The sequence below is a fragment of the Phascolarctos cinereus genome, unplaced genomic scaffold (assembly GCF_003287225.1).
Source record: "Phascolarctos cinereus isolate Bilbo 61053 unplaced genomic scaffold, phaCin_HiC Scaffold_5;HRSCAF=322, whole genome shotgun sequence".
Classification (NCBI taxonomy): domain Eukaryota; kingdom Metazoa; phylum Chordata; class Mammalia; order Diprotodontia; family Phascolarctidae; genus Phascolarctos; species Phascolarctos cinereus.
The window spans coordinates 246,071,533-246,089,664 of NW_027555958.1; the positions used below are offsets into that span (position 1 = coordinate 246,071,533).

Below are 18,132 nucleotides of genomic sequence, written 5' to 3' on the forward strand. Positions count from 1 at the left end.
CACTGTATTACTGAGAAGAGCCAAGTCCATCAAAGATGATCATCACACAATGTTGCTGTTACTGTGCACAATGTTCTGGCTCTGCTCATTTCACTCAGCATCATTTCATTGTAAGTCTTTTCAGGTTTTTCTGAAATCTGCCTGTTCATCATTTCTTGTAGCACAATAGCGTTCAGCCATTTCCCAATTGAGCGGCATGCCCTCAATTTCCAATTCTGCTATGTAGGTGACTGGAAAGACACATGTGTGTCTTTTTCCATTTTTTATGATCTCTTTTGGATACAAACCTAGTAATGGTATTCCTGGATCAAAGAGTATGCACAGCTTTAGAGCCCTTTCCGCATAGTTCCAAATTGCTCTCCAGAATGGTTGAATCAGTTCACAACTCCACCAACAATGCATTAGTGTTCCAATTTCCCCACATTTCTTCTCCTACATTTATCATTTTCCTTTTGTGTCATTAGCCAAATGGATAGATGTGAAATGGTACACCAGAGTTGTTTTAATTTGCATTTCTCTAGTCAACAGTGATTTAGAGCACTTCTTCATATGCGTTTACGTAGCTTTGATTTCTTCATCTAAAAACTGCCTATTCATATCCTATGACCATTTCTCAATGGTCATTTTGGGAATGACTTTTATTCTTATAAATTTGAATCAGTTCTCTGTATATTTTAGGAATGAGGCTTTTATCTGATACACTGTCAGTAAAAATTATTTCCTAGCTTTCTGCTTTCCATCTCATCTTGGCTGCATAGGCTTTTTATTTAATGTAATCCAAGCCTTTTCAATTTAATGTCATCAAAACTATCCATTTTATATTTCATAATGTTCTCTATCTCTTGTTTGTTCATAAATTCTTCCCTTCTCCATAGATCTGACAAGTAAACTATTTCTTGCCCCTTTATGTCTAAATCATGCCATTAACTTGGTATATAGTATAAGATGTCAGTCTGTGCCTAGTTTCTGTCATACTGTTTTCCAGTTTTCCCGTAAGTTTCTGTCAAAGAGTGAGTTCTTACCCCAGCAGCTGGAGTCTTTGGGGTTATGAAACAATAGGTTACTGTAATTATTGGCTGCTGTGTCTTACGGACCTAACCTATTCCACTGATTCTCCACTCTATTTCTTAGCCAGTACCAGATAGTTTTGATGATTGCTGCTGTATAATATAGTATTAGATCTGGTACAACTAGGCCACCCTCCTTTGTATTTTTTTTCATTAATTCCTTTGATATTCTTGACCTTTTTTTCTTCCAGATGAATTTTGTTATTACTTTTTCTAGCTCTGTAAATGATTTTGGTAGTTTGATTGTTATGGCATTGAATAAGTAAATTAATTAAGTAGAAATGGCATTTTTATCATATTAGCTCAGCCTACCCATGAGCAACTGATAATTTTCCAGTTATTTAGATCTAAATTTATCTGTGTGAAAAGTGTTTTGTAATTCTGTTCATATAGTTCCTGGGTTTGTCTTGGCAGGCAGACTCCTAAATAATTTATATTGTCTGCATTTATTTTAAATAGAATTTATCTTTCTATCTCTTGCTGCTGGGCCTTGTTAGTAATATATAGAAATGTCAATGATTTATGTGGGTGTATTTTCTGTCCTGCAACTTTGCTGAATTTGTTTATTATTTCAAGTAATTTTTTACTTGATTCTCTAGGATTCTCTAAGTATACCACCATATCATCTACAGAGTGATGGTTTTGTTTCCTCATTCCCTATTCTAATTCCTTCAATTTCAGCAAAATATTGAAGAACTTATTATTGCAAAGCATTCAGGAAAGTCACCACAGTAAGTGTTTTATTCAGTCCTGGGCAGCCTATGCCCCCATTATTTTCAGCTGTTCTGGAAAGATGCAGATTTTCACAGAACCACACCATAAATTAATCAAAAAGCATTTATTAAATACCTGCTGTGTTCCATGTGCTGTTCTAGTTGCTGGAGATAAAAAGACAAAAAAATCAAGCAATGCCTGCCCTGAAGAAACTTCTAATTTATCTAGGAAAACAACATGATGAAGTAAAAACAGACCTAAGCTGGGCAGAGGCCTAGGGATCCCCTTTCCCAGGAAGGCCCCTCCACTCTGGGCTGCCTCAGGTACTGGGTATAGTCCTGGAACAGTGCAGCCTCAAAAGAAGGGGTCAGGGTCTTTACTGCACTGGCTTTAAGCTCCATTATGAAGGCCAAGTGAAAACCACTTCAAACTTACATTTTGCATAAGTCAAGGGTCCCCCCAAAAAAGCATAAAGTATTCAATGTATAATGTTGATCTGATGCAGGACATGAAATGGTTTCATTCACATGAAATAAATGATCACCACATAAAGACTCCTAATTGCACAACTAAACAACTCCTTTAAGGCCCATGTCACCTGGTAAGCCCTGCCAAGGCTTGACCACTCATCTCAAGGATGGCTACCACTTCTCGCAAGAAGATTGTACTTGTTCCAGAGGCTCCTCCAAAGGTATAGTCAGAACTGACACAGGAGCACAGTAGCTCTAGACCTGCTGAGGTCATGGGCTTGCTTCTAATATGATTCTGAAATTAAGTATAAATTATTGGCAAGAGCCAAAGATTCATTCATGAAGGAGGTTTAGGAAGGCAGGCATACAACCTGATCCTACTAATAATGGAAAAGGCTGGCTTTAAGAAGTCCCAGATTGACAGCTGGTCTCCAATGACAACAGGTCCTGGGGTGAGAGGGCATGCTGCCAAGGCTTTTGTCAAAGTTCCAAGCACTGCACAGGATATGTTGGTCAAGACATCTTATGGGGAAATTGGAACAGCTAGTCTCTCTGGTCTTTATACTGTTTTCTAACTGACATGACAATTGAACGTAATCAGATACATTAAAGATAAATGTTTTGTTTTAGAAAGACAAGATTATGACTTTCAGAAAACATGATTTATGTTGTTTTGCATGCAAACTTCCAAACATGTTTAAACTTCATTATGATAAGCAGGTATTCATTGGCAGCTCTGCTCGCTTCTATACCAGATGACCCCCATAAAAATATATCCTGCCTTTGGTCTTATTTTGATATTTTATTTTTTCCCAATTATGTGTAAAAATAATTTTTAAATTATTTTTTTTTCAAATTTTAAGTTCCAAATTCTCTCCCTCCCTCCCCACAACCCTCCCCAAGACAGCACACAATCTGATATAGGCTATACATATACATTCCTATTAAACATACTTTCACATTGGTGATGTTGTAAGTAAGAATTAGAACCAGTAGGAGGGACCACCAGAAAGAGGAAACAAAACAGAACAGAAGAAAAAAATAGCAAATACTGTGCTTCAATCTGCATTCAAACTCCATAGTTCTTTCTTTTGGATGTGGATAGCATTTTCCCTCATGAGGCCTTTGGAGATGTCTTAGATCCTTGTATTTCTGGGAAGGGTTAAATCTATCAATATTAGTCATCATGCAATATGGCTGTTACTGTGGTTCTGCTCACTTCACTCATCATCTGACCGTACTGGTCTTTCCAGGTTTTTCTGAAGTCTGCCTGCTCATCATTTCTCATAGCACAACAGTATTCCATTGCATTCATATACCACAACTTATTCAGCCATTCCCTAAGAGATGGGTATCCTCTCAATTTCCAATTCTTTGCCACCACTAAAAGAGCTGCTATAAATATTTTTGTACATGCGGATCGTTTTTCTATTTGTATGATCTCTTTGGGATACAGACCTGGAAGTGTTATTGCTGGGTCAAAAGGTATGCACATTTTGACAGCCCTTTGACAGCATAGTTCCTAATTGCTCTCCAAAATGGTTGGATCATTTCACAACTCCACCAACAATGCATCAGTGTTCCAATTTTCCCACATCTTCTTCAACATTTATCATTTTCCTGTATGGGGATATTGGGTTCTATGTGTCTGTCTTTCTGATGCTAGAGATCATGAACCTCCATTTATAGTGATTAAAAAATAACACCTACATTGCAAGCCTGAGGGACTAGGAGAATGGAATAGCCCTCCACAGTAATAGGGAAGAGAGGAATTGGGAACATTTAGGGAAAAGATATCGAGTTCAGTTTTGGACGTATGGAGTTTTAGATGTCTATTGAATATCCAGCTTGAGATGTTCAAAAGTCAGTTGGAGATTCGAGATTAGAAGTCAGCAGAGAGTTTGAGGCAAGATAAGTAGATTGGAGAAGTGTCAGCATAGAGATGGTAATTAAATCCATGGGAGCTGATTCCATCACCAAGTCACATAATATAAAGGAAAAAAGAGAGGAGGGCCCAGGACAGAGCTCTCTCAGATAACTACTGTAAGCAGTCATGATTTGGATAAAGAACTAATGTAAAAAAAAGGGGGGGGTGGTTGGATATGTAAGAGGTGAACCAGTCAGTAGTGGTGTCATGAAAACCTGGAGAGAAGAAAATATCAAGAAGAGGGTGATTGACAGTGTCAGAGGCTGCAGAGATCAAGAAGGATGAAGATTGAGAAAAGATCATTAGATTTGGAAACTAAGAGATAATTGGAGGTAACTTTGGAGAGGACAGTTTTGGTTGAATGATGAGGTCAAAAGCCAGATTGTAGAGAGTTAAGAAGAGAATAAAAGAAAAGGAAGTAAAGGTTCCTATGTAGATAGTTTTCTCAATGAGTTTAGTCCCAAAAAGGGAGGAGAGATACAGAACCATAGGTAACAATGATGGATAGATCAAAAAAGGTTTTTTTGAAGTTGGAGGATACATGAGCATGTTTGTAGGTCATGAGGATACAGAGAGTAGACAGAGAGATTGAAGATATGTGTGAGAATGGAGATGAGAGAGAAGGTACTCTGCTGGAGAAGATGGGTTGGAATTAATAATCACTTGCAAGATCAGAACCATCTTTCTATGTGGCTAGGGTGGGTGGAGGAGTAGGCTAAGTGAAATTAGTATGGTGAATAACTGTGGGTAAGGGTACTTGAAGGAATAGCAATATGTATGTTGAAGTCTCCGCCTTGTAAGAGCAGGAGTTGAGGAGAGAAAGACTGAGCCAAGCACTGAACTCGCTGAGGACAAAAGGAGCATGTCCTAGAGGTTGGAAGACAAGAGCTATCAGAATTTTGATTAGGTATTGAGTGAACCTCAAAGGTTGAGAGGATAGTGGTACATGGAGAACCTACAAGTAACAATGGGGAGAAAGGAATATTCTAACTCTTCCATTTTAACCAGTGACTTAAGGTGATGAGTAAAGTGCAGCCAGTCCTAGAAAGGGAGGTCATGGAGGCTGCGTTATCAGGTGGGAGCCAGGTTTCACTAACAGCCAGAAGATGGAAGGAGTGGGAAAGGTAAAGATTTCAGGTGAAAGCAAATTTGTTACCTATGGGACAGGTATTCCAGAGAACACAGTGGGTTACTTTTAGACTGAGAAGTTCAGGGAACTGGGCTGAGATGTGCTGGTAAATGTTTGACATATACTTTTAAGTTAAAACTGCCTTATCAACATTTTCTACATCACTTTCTTAAGTCTAACAACCAACAAAACAAATCAGCCCCTAATTAAGAGAATTCTGATTTCCAAAGGGGTAATGCTCACATTGAAAATTTAGCAATTGCCTTTCATGATCTCATAAGAGCTGGCTCCAGTGCATCCCTGACTGAGGGAAGTGGTAATAAGGTGTCAGTCAGTGGGGGACTGAGGATGGTGTTTGAATGATGACAGTGGGGGGTTCAGAATTGTTGAGATGAAGAAGGTGTGGAGGAGATTGTTAAGCATTGAGGAATGAATCAGATTTTCATAGGGTTTGGCCTCAGTTTGGAGTTCTCTCATAACCAGAAGCAGTTCAGGGGGGACAATTGCTGGGAGCTAAAAGAATGGTGTTACTCCCTTTTGCCCAAGGCTTGAGAGCAGACTGAATATTTGATGAAATAGTATTTCTTTTCTTCCCATATGACTCTGGAGAACATAGTGAGGCTGATGGCTTTCCACAGCCCTGCCTCACTTAAATCCGGTTCACTTGCAAGTCAAAACATCACCTTCCTGATGTCATTTCGTTTTCTTTATACTATACCATGTTGCCTCTGTCTACCACTTTAGGGAACAGAGCCATTTATCAGGTGACTATATTACTGTCACAAGGAAATTGGTGGCCAGTCTCTCATGGGAGGAGGAAACAGAAGGCCACGACAGTGGCTCGTAGTGTGGGTTCTTGGAAGCTCAGTTCCTATCCCTGAACCCTCCCTAAAAGGCTGGATTGGTGTTTATTCCTATTTCCTGCACTGAAGTCAGCAGGGACTTTCCAAGCTCAATTCCTAGTAGTACTGTGCTGACCAATCAACTACCAAAATTCTGAAACATCATCAGTTACCAAGGGAAACTAATACTTCAAACTATCATTTTGTGCCTCTCCCTTCCCCTCCCCAGGCAATCATCATTCATTTATTCAGTAGACATTTATTTAGTATTATGTTGAAGGCATATAATATGAAAGTCAGTGAGCCTACAGAGTTAGTCATAGTGGATAGGCCTGGATTCAAGTCCTTACCACATACTGGATGTGTGATTCAAGTCACTTAAACTTTTAGTGCTCTAGGCCAGGGTGTGAAACTCAAGCAGAAACAGACCACTAATTGATATGTAAGGATCACGTTTGGCATATTGATTTAATTGCTTAAATGTAACGTTACTTATGCTTTAATTGTGATAGGGATGAGATCTGAATCCCTAAAAGGAAAAGACCATGTCTTTGGGATCTGGACCCCAAAAAGGAAAAGCCCTGGACTTTTCCATGTGGCCAAATCTCTGGAGTTTGCCTGAGACTATAATCCTATCAACTGGCCTTTCATTATCAGCTATGCCCAATCTCTCAATTCTCTGTTACCCTTAACCTAGCCTAGACCCCCATTGTTTTACCTCCCTATGCCTCCCCACTTCCTACCCTTAATCCTAACTAGGTTCCATTCTCTCTTGGCCATGTGGTTCAGGTTCCTGGGTTCTGTTACCTCACAGTTACCCCAGCTTACTGGCCACTCCTGTCCAGATCCTCCTCAGCCCCTCCAGTCACCCCAAACTACCTGGCCACTCCTAAATTTCTCCCAGTCTTTCTGTGTATAAGATCATCTGGCCTTCATTAATGGGCTCAGATTCTTAAAATCTGGCCAATGACTCAGATTCTTTAAGAATCTAACCAAGGGCTGTGATCTTAAAATCTGGCCTGCTTGCATTAATCAATACAAAAGCTCAGATTCTTAAAATGTGGCCAATGGCTGAGCCTCTCTCAGACCCACTTCTCAATATGAGCTTCACAAATGTTTAGATTCCTTAAGAGTCTGGCTGATACAGCAGATCTTTAATAAATCTTGTTTTTGACTGAAAGAAGGCTTGGGTTGAATTTATTCTGGCAGGACCCACATATCGTGATTTTGGGGTCCCAGCACTCTTAAACTTCTAAACTTCAACAATTACATTTCAATTTGGATCCAGTTGCAAGCGCATAGGTTGTGTTTGACACCTTTGATAGACAACACTCTAAATCACCAAGTTTTCTAATCTAGGAGTTCCCTATATCAAAGAAATCATAACTTGAGATTCTATCCCTGTTTTTAAAGCACTGCTCCAGAGTTCAGAGGACCCAAACATATCTGCTTTCAAGGAGCTTGTAGCCAATGAGAGTGCTTATAATTATGTGCTTCTTTTCCCTTAGAAGCTACACAAGGGAGAGGTTTCCTTCCTACTGGCCTTTTCACTACAAAATTCACACCTTGTGTTGAAACAGCATTTTTTTAAAGAGTGAAAAGTGGCCTCTTAAGAATCTACACAATTGAAATTCAAAGTCTTATAGAAGTGAATGTTGAAAACTAAAAATGAATAAATAAATACATGAAATTCAAGGAAAAAAGAATTTACACAATCAACTCCATTTTGTTCTCTATTTGCCATTTCTGCTATGTGATGTCTCAGCATGTTCTTCAGGGATAGCATAAAGCAAAACATCTGTCTCATAATCCCTTCTTTGCCCTCATCCTTCCCAGACAAAATACCCGCCTTGTTCATATCTCCCTTAATTCATATTATCTTCCCTATTAAAATGTAAGCTCAGACCTGTCTCCTATTTTGCTGTCTCATCTCATTATACACAGGTATCCCTATTGGCAAGGACAGTGCCTGGCATACAATAGGCATTTAGTAAAGGGTCAGTCAGTCAATAAACATTGACTATGCCCCTACTATACTAAGCACTGGGGATACAAAAAGAGTTCCAGACCTGGAATCAAGAAGAGCTGAATTAAAATTTGTCCTCAGACATATATGAGTCATATGACCCTGGGAAAGTCACTTAGCCAGTGTCTGCCTTGGTTTCCTCAATTGTAAAATGAAAATCCTGATAGCACCTACCTCCCAGGGTTGTTGTGAAAATCAAATGAGATAATATTTGTAAAGTGCTTAGCACAGTGCCTGACACATCAGAGATACTTAATAAATGCTTCTTCCCTCCCTCTCCCTAAGCAGCAACTATAATAAAGGGTAGAAAATCTGAGTATCTCATTCTAAAATGCAAAAGGCAAAAGTTGCAGCTAAGGATAGCTTATCCTACAAAACTGAGTATAGTTTGGGACATGATGATTAATAGAATAAAGTACTTTCAGGCATTCCTGATAAAAATATCAAGCTAAGTAGAAACTTTGAAATGAAAACATTTTTAATCATCTCACCTTCTCCACCTCACAATCCCAAGATATTCCAGAACCCATCTGGAAACAGCTGCCACTACCAGAGATGCCTCCTCTCTTACCATCCCCCACTGTGTGGGATGCTGTCTATTAAAGGGCAATGACAAAAACCAATCTTGTACCTTCAGGCTTGGATCCTTTTCACCGTATGCTGGTTACATGAAAGACCACAATTAGTGAATGATGAATAAAACATTTGTGCAAACAAGTAAAAAAAAACAAATTGGAGAAATTATAGAGTAGAATATAACAGAAAATACAGAGACTAAATGATCTCATTAGAAGGTAGTAAAATCTCTTCAACCAAGACAAAGAAATTTCAATTTCACCCAAGGGAAATTCTCCAAAGTCTCTAGGGAGACAATCACGAAATCAGGAACATGTGATAGAGCTGCCATTCCTCTGCAGATTGACTTCCAAAGTCTTTTCTCTCTCTTTCTCTCTCTGCCCCCCTCTCTCTCTTTCTCTCTCTCTTTCTCCACAGTGTGGCAGACTGAATATCGTGTTTATGCTTCGGGGGCACTGATCTCAAAAAGTAGTGTTAATAGTAAAGCTCTTGGCACTTTTGGAGTTGTCTGAAATGATGAGAAATAATCAATCTTGACTTTTTAAATGACCACTCTGTGGAGATTATGTGGAACTGCGTACGTCTATTCTTGAATTAGGAATGAAAAGTGTCTTTTCTCTCTAATGTACCTGTACCAACAATGCCCCTCTCACAAGCACTCGACATCAAGAAATTATTCTCTCTTCCAAGGAGGAGAATCTTATGTAAATGCTCTGGGCTTGAAAGGAGGGTTACATCAGAAATACAAAGTTTATTCACTATCAGGGAAACAATTAACATGATATATCACATTAGTAACAAGAACCACACATATAATAAAATCATGTGATTATATCAACAGAGAAAGAAAATTTTTTGATAAGATGCAGCACTTAGGGACAGCTAGGTGGTGCAGTGGATTGGGCACTGGTCCTGAACTCAGGAGGACCTGAGTTCAAATCTGGCCTCAGACCAAACACTTGGCACATACTAGCTGTGTGACCCTGGGCAAGTTGCTTAACCCCAATTGCCTAAAAGTAAATAAATAAATGAATAAAATGCAGCACTCATTTTTCTTAAAAACACTGAAAATATATGAATAAATTGGTATTTCCTTAATATAATAAGTAATGTCTACAAAAACCAAGAGCTAATATTATATGCAATGAGGAAAAATTAAAGCTTTTTCCAATAAGATCAGGGCTAAAGTAAGACGATCTATTATCACCATAAATATTTGGTACAATGCTAAAAATTCTAGCTATATAAAAAAGAGAGAATTCAAGAAATCGAGAAAGAAAGAAGTCAAGAAAGAAAGAAATCAAGAAAGAAATTAAGAAAGACAGGAAGTCAGTAGCAAAGTCAAAATTATCAGGCAACTAGGGGGTACAGTGGATACAGTGCCAGGCCTGGAGTCAGAAAGGCCAGAGTTAAATCTGCCCTCAGATACTTACTAGCAAGCCATGTAATCTCTGCTTCAGTTTCCTCAGGTGTAAAATGAGTATAATCACCTACTTCCCAGGGTGGTTGTGAGGATTAAATGAGATAACAGGTGTAAAACGCTTAGCAGAGCGTGCCTAGCACAGAGTAAACACAAAATAAATGTTACCTATTACTACTGTTATTATCATTTTTGCAGATGATATAATGGTTTTCTTAGTGAAGCCTGGAAAGTCAACTAAAATTAATGGAAAAAAAAAATAGCTTGAGGCAGCTACCTGGCACAGTGGATACAGCACTGGCCCTAAAGTCAGGAGGACCTGAGTTCAAATCTGGCCTCAGACCAAAGACTTGACACTTACTACCTTTGTGACCTTGGTCAAGTCACTTAGCCCCAATTGCCTAAAAATAAAAAAATTAAAATTAAAATTAAAAAAAATAGCTTCAGCAAAATTGCATGATATAAAATGAATCCATACCAATCACTAACATTTCTATAATATAAACAAAACCAGCACAAAGAGATATTTTTCTTCATTGAAAAACAATTTGCTTAACAAAAGAGAAAACATTTACCATAAAATCAGCTGCTACTTAGACTCATAGTGGCCTAGGTACTTTGCCAATACAATTGTCTTATACCAAGGCTTTCAATTTGACTGGGTTCATTACTGGGGGACCTTGACCTCTAATTAGGAGAATTGGGCTTCTCATTCTTATATTCAGGGGCTTGCTAAGAAAGATTCAGAATCCAAGGGAAAATGTTACTTTTGGCTATAGTATGGGGTTTCCCGAAAAAGAGGAAAGTAAAAGAGGCACTAATGCACAATATGAAGCAAGTGATGGATAGTGCCTGAGACAGAATAAGTGTTTAATCATTCCTTAAATCATTGTTTGAATGATTAATCTTTAATCATTGATGATCAGTCATTTATTATAAAATAGAAAGTCAAGATAACCCTGAAAGAATCGCATCATGCTTTACAGAGTGACTTAAACTGGATTCAGTAACTTGTAACTACTAGTACAATTACCTGGAAGGCTAATTGGACATTAAACAGTTTCCAGGACTGCCAATGAGACTTGTTACACTTCACCTCCTGAGTGTCATCTGATCAAACTCTGCTGATAAAAGATCAGGCTTGGGCTGTCTCCTAGTGGTGGCTGTTCTAATACAAAAGCTTCTCTGGACACCAGCTTTCTTCTGCTGCTGCCATAACTGTAACTACTCTAGCACATGTTGTCCTTGCTGCCAGAATATTCTTGCCATTCTGCAACGGCAACCACTTGGGTTCATAAATCAGGTGCCATTGTTCATAAATCTCCAGACTTTTTGAGATAGCCATATTTCCTGCTAAGGGAAAGGCAACACAGAAGGCAAAGGCAATTGTGGGTCCCAGCTCAAGCTCACCTGATCATGTCATCACTTCTCCCTTTATCCCCCGACAAACACACCTGCTACCGCATGAACAGACCACCATGAAGTAAGATGGAAAAGGACCTTGTCCTCTCCCTCCCTCACTGGAGCCATATCTTGCTATGTGGAGTGCTGAAGCCTTGAGGTCACTGACCAGAAAACATCTCTTCTTTTAATGGATGTGGCACTGTTGAGTTATCAGTTCTTCCAGCTAAGCAGCCAATTAGAGGACCTTTTATGATGAATCATACATGGCTGGAAGCCAGCCATCCAGAGCTCCACATCATCCATCAGACTCAGGCAGAGAATATCTACTAATGTTCTATACAAACCCATGAGCAAGGCTATGATAAGAGGGATCCCTCCTTTTAATATATACTTCTTCCTACTCCAAACCTATTACTTCCCACATTCTCCTCCTTTTTTATATCCCTTGTGTAAGACCCTTATTCCTACTGCTTCTACCTGAGTCCTTAGCATTATCCAGTTCTTACATCAATGGCTAGCGCAGCAGGACTCTTCCCCACCTTTAATGCTACCCACCGAGAGATTGGGGTTTTTTTCTCTGTCCCTGTGGCCCTTGGTCTATAACTCTTCTCATTCCCTTATTATGGTAAGTTCTTATGGTAGAAACACACTGTTAGAGGTCAGTCTTATTGAGTTGAATTATAAAAGAACTTTATTGCAAGTGAGTGGTAAGGATATAAGGCACACACCAGATAATTACAGAGTAATTACAGAATCCAGGTTTCTCCCTCTAGTTTCAGATATAAATCCTATCCATATTTGTTGGTTTAGAATAGATACTCTTGGGAAGATACACAGGTCAGTTTATCAACCAGGTGTCTAAGTATTCTCATTAATGTTCCATTCTGTTCTAGGAGCAATGGGGAAAATGGAAGTCTGAAGCATGATTTCACCCTCAAAGTGCTTACACTCTTAGGAAGACTAAATAGAACAACAACAAATATTACAATGTAAAGTGTTATTAATTGTTAAATCATGCAGTATGGTTTTTTAAAAGCTGTAGGATTCCAAAGTTTAGTGGGGGATAGAACAGTCAGGAAAGGCTTCATGAGGCAAGTGGAATTGTATCTGGACCTAGAGGGCTGGGTAGGATAAGTGGAACAAGACAGGAATGGGAAATTCCAGGCAAGGAGATGACATGATCAAGAATACTAAGATGGGAATTAGCACAAGGAGTTGGGCATGGGTGAGATTGAATGCAGACTGAGTGAAACAGAGACGGGTGTCAGGGAACAATGGTTTAGGTAAGGTGAGGTAAGATTATGAGTGGGGAGGGCAGGCAATGCATCCAGATTGAACTTGGCATGATGACAAATAAAAGCCATTAAATGTTAAGTGTCAATGCAATTAGATCACTGTCTAAAAATTCAAAATGCTTAAATTGTATTGAATTGGGAAGACGGAATAGGATTGTTAGTTCTGACCACCTCCGTAACCTAAATTCTTTTTTCCTTCCTCTTTCCAACTTCCTCTCTGCCAGGATTCTAGAAGCCAAATCAATCCATCAATGATCAACAGATGGTCCTCTCCTCAGGTCCTTGCACTCTCACTGGTTCCAGTTAGGCTGTGAGAGCATGGATTCTGCTACAGTCCCCTGGGGTAAGACTGAGCCAAGGGAAAGGTCAGACTAGATACCAACCATCATCTCTTAGTTTCCACTAAATGAAATTTGTAATTCTCTAAGATTTAAGAACTTCTCATCTCTAAGCAGTGGTAAACCAATCAGTGACCTCCAAGAAGGACAAGGGACCAACCAAGAAGGACCCAGGAGTCTACATGTATGTAACTGCATCAAATAAGGAAGTGACTCGATTTTATAAGAATTTATTTATTTGTCAGGTATTGTATTAAGCTCTGGGGATACAAAGATAACAAAAACAAAAACCTCAAAAAAGTCTCTGTCCTAAAAAATCTTACTGTATTGATGGTGGGGGTGGGATCAGGGATGGGGAAAACCACATACATAGGGAATTAAATATAAAAGGTATACAAAGTAATTTCTAGGAGGAAGAGCACTAGCAATTGGTGGTATCAGGATAGGCTTTCTTAGCTGAGCTAGGAAAGAAGCTAGGATTCTAGAATGCATCCCAGACACAAGGGAACAGCCTATGCAAAGACATGGAGGCTGCACATGAAATGTAGATCAGAAATTAAATGTCTTGTATAAAGAACAGCAAAAAGACCTCTTTGGCTGCAGTGTAAAGCATATACAGTGCCAATTCTGAAGGGTTTTTCAAGCCAGAGCAGCTTGTATTTTATGCTAGAGTTTCTTGAGGAGGGCAAGGATATAGTCACACCTGTGCTTTAGGAAAACTTGCCAGCTGTGTGGAATGTGGACTAAAGAGGGGGAAGTGATTTAATGGAGTCTATTGCAATCATCCAAGTTAGAGATGATAGAGGGCTAAACCAGTGTGCTAGCCCTGTGAGTGGGGAAAAGGGAAAAGGGGACTGACACATCATATATTGTGGAGAAAGAATCTACAAGACTTGGCAACTGACTGAATGTGAGGAGTGAGGGAAACAAAAGAGTAGAAGATGATTGGAATTATGAATCTGGGTGACTGGAAAGATGCTAGTGCCCTTAGCAAAGATAGAGAAGTTACGGGAAGGAGGAGCAGTCTGGGGAAAAGATAATGTGCCCTTTTTTGGACATGTTGAGTTTGAAATGATTAAGGGATAGGAGAATCCAACAGGCAGTTAATGATGTGGGAAACTGCAGATCATCAAGAGACTAGGGATGGATATCTGTATCTGGGCATCATCTGTATAGAGGTGATAGTTGAATGCAGGGGAGTTCGTGAGATGACTAAATTACTCAACTGAAGAGAATATCAGGATTGGAAGAAGCGGGGCCCTTAACATGAGTCACCCTAGGGAGCCTACAGGGAAATTAGAGATCAGACCAGGATGTCTGCTATATAAAATGATGAGATTGAGGGGAAGTCATCAAAGAGAAGGCACAGGTGGAATCAATCAGAAGTCCAGGCAGCTAAATGGAGGGATGAACAGATAGATGAGGTGCTCAGACAGGTGATGAAAGGCAGCGTCTTCAGCCAGACGAAGGTCAGGGATAGGAGCTGGGCTCTTGTGTTCCTCCTCACTTAGAAAGCTGTTACCTGCAGCAAGAGAAGATTTATAAGAGAACAGCCTCTGTTCCCATGGTAATTCTTCCAACACCTCCACCGCTACTGCTTTTGTGATTCCTGATTCTCCCCATCATCACAGTATTGCTTTATCCTTTACTCTTACCTCCAGGTCTCTCTACTTCCTCACTCCCTTTCTATCACTTGATTCACAGAGGCCCTTGATGTTGGATCCTGCTGCTGGAACGCATGCCCCTGATTATGAGGATGGTGCCCACAACGATGCCCACCAGGCCCACAGCCAGACCAAGGGCACAGACCACAGTTTCTGTTGTCTCTGGCAGTGGGGATGGAACCTGGGGCTCTGAGGAGGAAAAGGAAACATGGAGGGAGAGGATAAGTATCCTTGAGATGTACAGAATACAGTAATTCAGATTCTTGGAGGAAGGCAGTATTGGGACCTTGAGATGCTTTATTCATATAGGAAAGACTATTTGTGGGAGGAAAACTACAGATGGCACTAGTGGGTCCTTGGAGGGAAGTAGTGACAAAGGGAGAGATAAGAAAAAGAGGAGCTATAGTAATATATCTATAGAAAGAATTTTATCATTAGCATTCACAATGACCCTGTGTAGATTGGCAGATAGCATTGTCTCTATTTTGTAAAGGAGGACACATGCTCAGATAATTAAGATCTTGCATGAGATCATATAGTTGGTTGATGGAAGGCACAAGATTAGAACTCATCTCTTTGGATTCCTAGTCCAGGGACATTTCTACTTTACCAGGACAAAAGCTCCATACCCCAGTGCTTGAGAACTGGCTGCTCCAGGCCCCAGTGCTCCACTTTGCAGTCATAAAAGTCTTCTGTGTTAGGGAGAAAAGTGAGGTAGTGGAACTTGCGGAACTTGTAGTCAGACCGAGGGTAGAAGTCTGTCTCAGACACACCTACAGTGACCAACTGTCCATTACGAAGCCACGTGATGTTGACCACTGGGGGAAAGATGTTGTCCACCAAGCAGATGAGTATGTTCGGCTGACCCATCTCCACGGGACTCTCTGAGAACACAGTCACCTCAGGAGGCACTGAGAACAGAAAGGGGAGGTGCTCACCTAAGGACCTTCATACTCCACTGAGCCCTTTAAATAGGACTGATCCTGAAAGCTCATTCTCCAGGGGTTCATTGAACTCCTTTATTTTGTAACCCCCTGCCCTGCTTCCCCAACCCCTCTAGTAACACTGCTCTGTGTAGGGAAAAGCCCCATGGAGACAATATTTGTGAATGCTGGGACAGGCATTCTGTGGAGTCTGGAAATGTGTCAGGATGACTAGCAGGGCTGGGGTGACATGATGAATGGAAAATGGGGAGAGGAGGCTCTGGGTGACCTGATGACTTCTGGTGTTAACCATGGTGGGAGAATTCCAAAGAGAAATACAAGGGTCCAGTTAGTAAGGAACCATAGGAACGGTAGACAGGGAAAGAGGATGAGGAAAGGGATCAATACCACTGATGGCCCTGGTTCTGTTGGAGCGTTTGATCAGGATGTCCAGGTTGTGCTTGGCTATGTCTATGTTTCTCAGCCCTCCCTGAGGGTCAAAGCTGGCAAAGTGGCTAAACTCTGGCAGCCGCCATACAGTCTCCTTCTTCTGCAGGTCCACATAAAACAACTCATCTCCATCAAATTCGTGTGTATACTGGCCTGAGGGCCCATAGGACTGGTACATATGTGTGCCATGGACCCCCACGTGGTCAGCTTAGAGGATGGGAAAACAGGAGAGAAGAAAGAAAACATGATTACACTTGTGATCATAATACACCAAGGATCCATGTTCTGACATAAGGACACCAGGACAGGTGTTTACCATAGCACCTGAACCAGAGAGGATTAGATGATAAGAAACTTGTCACCTGAGGACAGGCTTAAGTCATGTCCCAATGACTTCAGGCAGTTGGTAAGAGTGCTGGACCTAGAGTCAGGATGACTTGAATTCAAATTCAGCCTCAGACTCTAGCTATGTAATTCTCAGCAAGTCATCAATCTGACTCAGTTTTCTCAACTGTAAAGTGGGGGTAACACTAAGACCTACCTCTTAGGATTGTTGTGAGGATCAAATGAAATAATACTTATAAAAATGCTTAGCAGAGTGCCTGGCAGACTGCAGGTGCTATATCAATGCTTATTCCTATTCCCTTCCTGGTTTTTACCTGGATCCTGCAATCCTGTGTCCCATGTATCTCCTTTCTTTTCATCCTATAACATCTATTCTTGCTTATTTAGATTATGTGTCTCAATAGAGAGTAAGTCAGTGGGAGGTGTCAGAGAGCAGAAAACTAAGAAATAAGGCATTTAATCCTTAATCAATATGTCTTTTATGTCTGCTGTGTGCATAAAGAATTGTGCTGGTCATTAGTGAAGGCTGAAAGATCCCTTCCCATATGGAGTTTAGAGTCCTGTAGAGGACATGCCATCAGCCCAGCAATGATCCATTAGTAGGTGATGTCTGGGGTGGGGCATGAAATGACTGAAACTGCAAACAAAGAAGTAGGAAATTGAATGCAAGTCACGTGCTCTTGCCCACCTGTTTCCATGTTGGGCCACTCCTTTGGGACTGGAGGTACAATGTAAGGCCATTTAGGAACTAAGCTAAGCCACCTTCCCATGCTCCACATCCCTAATCTCAATCACTTGGGATCTATCTGCCTCTTAAGAGTGTGAGATGAGTTTATGACACCGCCCTGGGCTCCCCTGAGGGAATGAGATCCCATAGATGGACAAACACTAAGGAACTTCAGGATCCACAGGAAGGAACCTGTAGGGAGTCTGTCTCTCCAACCTGCTCTATTGACATTTCCCACCCCATCCCTCTATCTCCCTCCTTGCCTTCCCCATCAGTGACTTTTGTCACAAACTTACCTTCAATGGATTCGGAAGCTCCTTGGGGACTCAACAATGAGGTCAGTGTGAGGGTCCCTAGGATCAGGACTCTGTTGGCAGCCATTCTGTCAGGGGCTTCTCTTTGCTAATACCCACAAGTAATGGGATACAAGGCAGGGAAGCACATATCAGGTAGAAGGGAAGAGGTAGGGCAAGACTTCACAGGGAGGAGCCAGAGCCATGTGCAACCAATCAGAAAAATCTCTTCAGTTGACCTCTCTGTTGCTGGGTAAAAAGGTTCTGGAAGAGACCTGTATGGCAATTCAGGAAGTTCACTTTGTCTAGCTAGCCCTTATGCAACAATCATCCAACCAATTTACAAACATGTATTAAGTGCCTACTGTATGCCAGACCCCTGGAGACACAAAGACCTTGACTTTAAGGAGTTTACATTTTATTGGAGGAGAAACAAAACAAGTATGTAAAAATATATATTTACAAAGGAAATACAAGGCAATCTGTGAGGTAGGGATGGCATTAATATCTGGGGGGGGGGGA

General features: G+C 40.6%; 1 protein-coding gene across 1 annotated transcript; it reads right to left on the reverse strand.

Annotated features, from left to right (window-relative positions):
- Window positions 1-13,422: 13,422 nt before the first annotated feature.
- LOC110199388 (H-2 class II histocompatibility antigen, A-R alpha chain) lies at window positions 13,423-17,851 on the reverse strand. Its single transcript, XM_020974195.2, has 5 exons — window positions 17,614-17,851; window positions 16,204-16,452; window positions 15,502-15,783; window positions 14,864-15,061; window positions 13,423-14,730 (listed from the first exon to the last, which is right to left on the reverse strand). Exons 1-4 carry the CDS (start codon window positions 17,696-17,698, stop codon window positions 14,907-14,909), a joined length of 771 nt encoding a protein of 256 aa, XP_020829854.1. The 5' UTR covers window positions 17,699-17,851; the 3' UTR covers window positions 13,423-14,730; window positions 14,864-14,906.
- Between the last annotated feature and the right edge of the window lie 281 nt (window positions 17,852-18,132).

Coding starts and splice junctions, on each gene's coding strand:
- LOC110199388 (XM_020974195.2), bottom strand. CDS start 17,698: ATGGCTGCCAACAGAGTCCTGATCCTAGGGACCCTCACACTGACCTCA. Junction 16,453..17,613: donor AGCTTCCGAATCCATTGAAG/GTAAGTTTGTGA, acceptor CCATCCTCTAAG/CTGACCACGTGGGGGTCCAT. Junction 15,784..16,203: donor CAGAACCAGGGCCATCAGTG/GTATTGATCCCT, acceptor TTCTGTTCTCAG/TGCCTCCTGAGGTGACTGTG.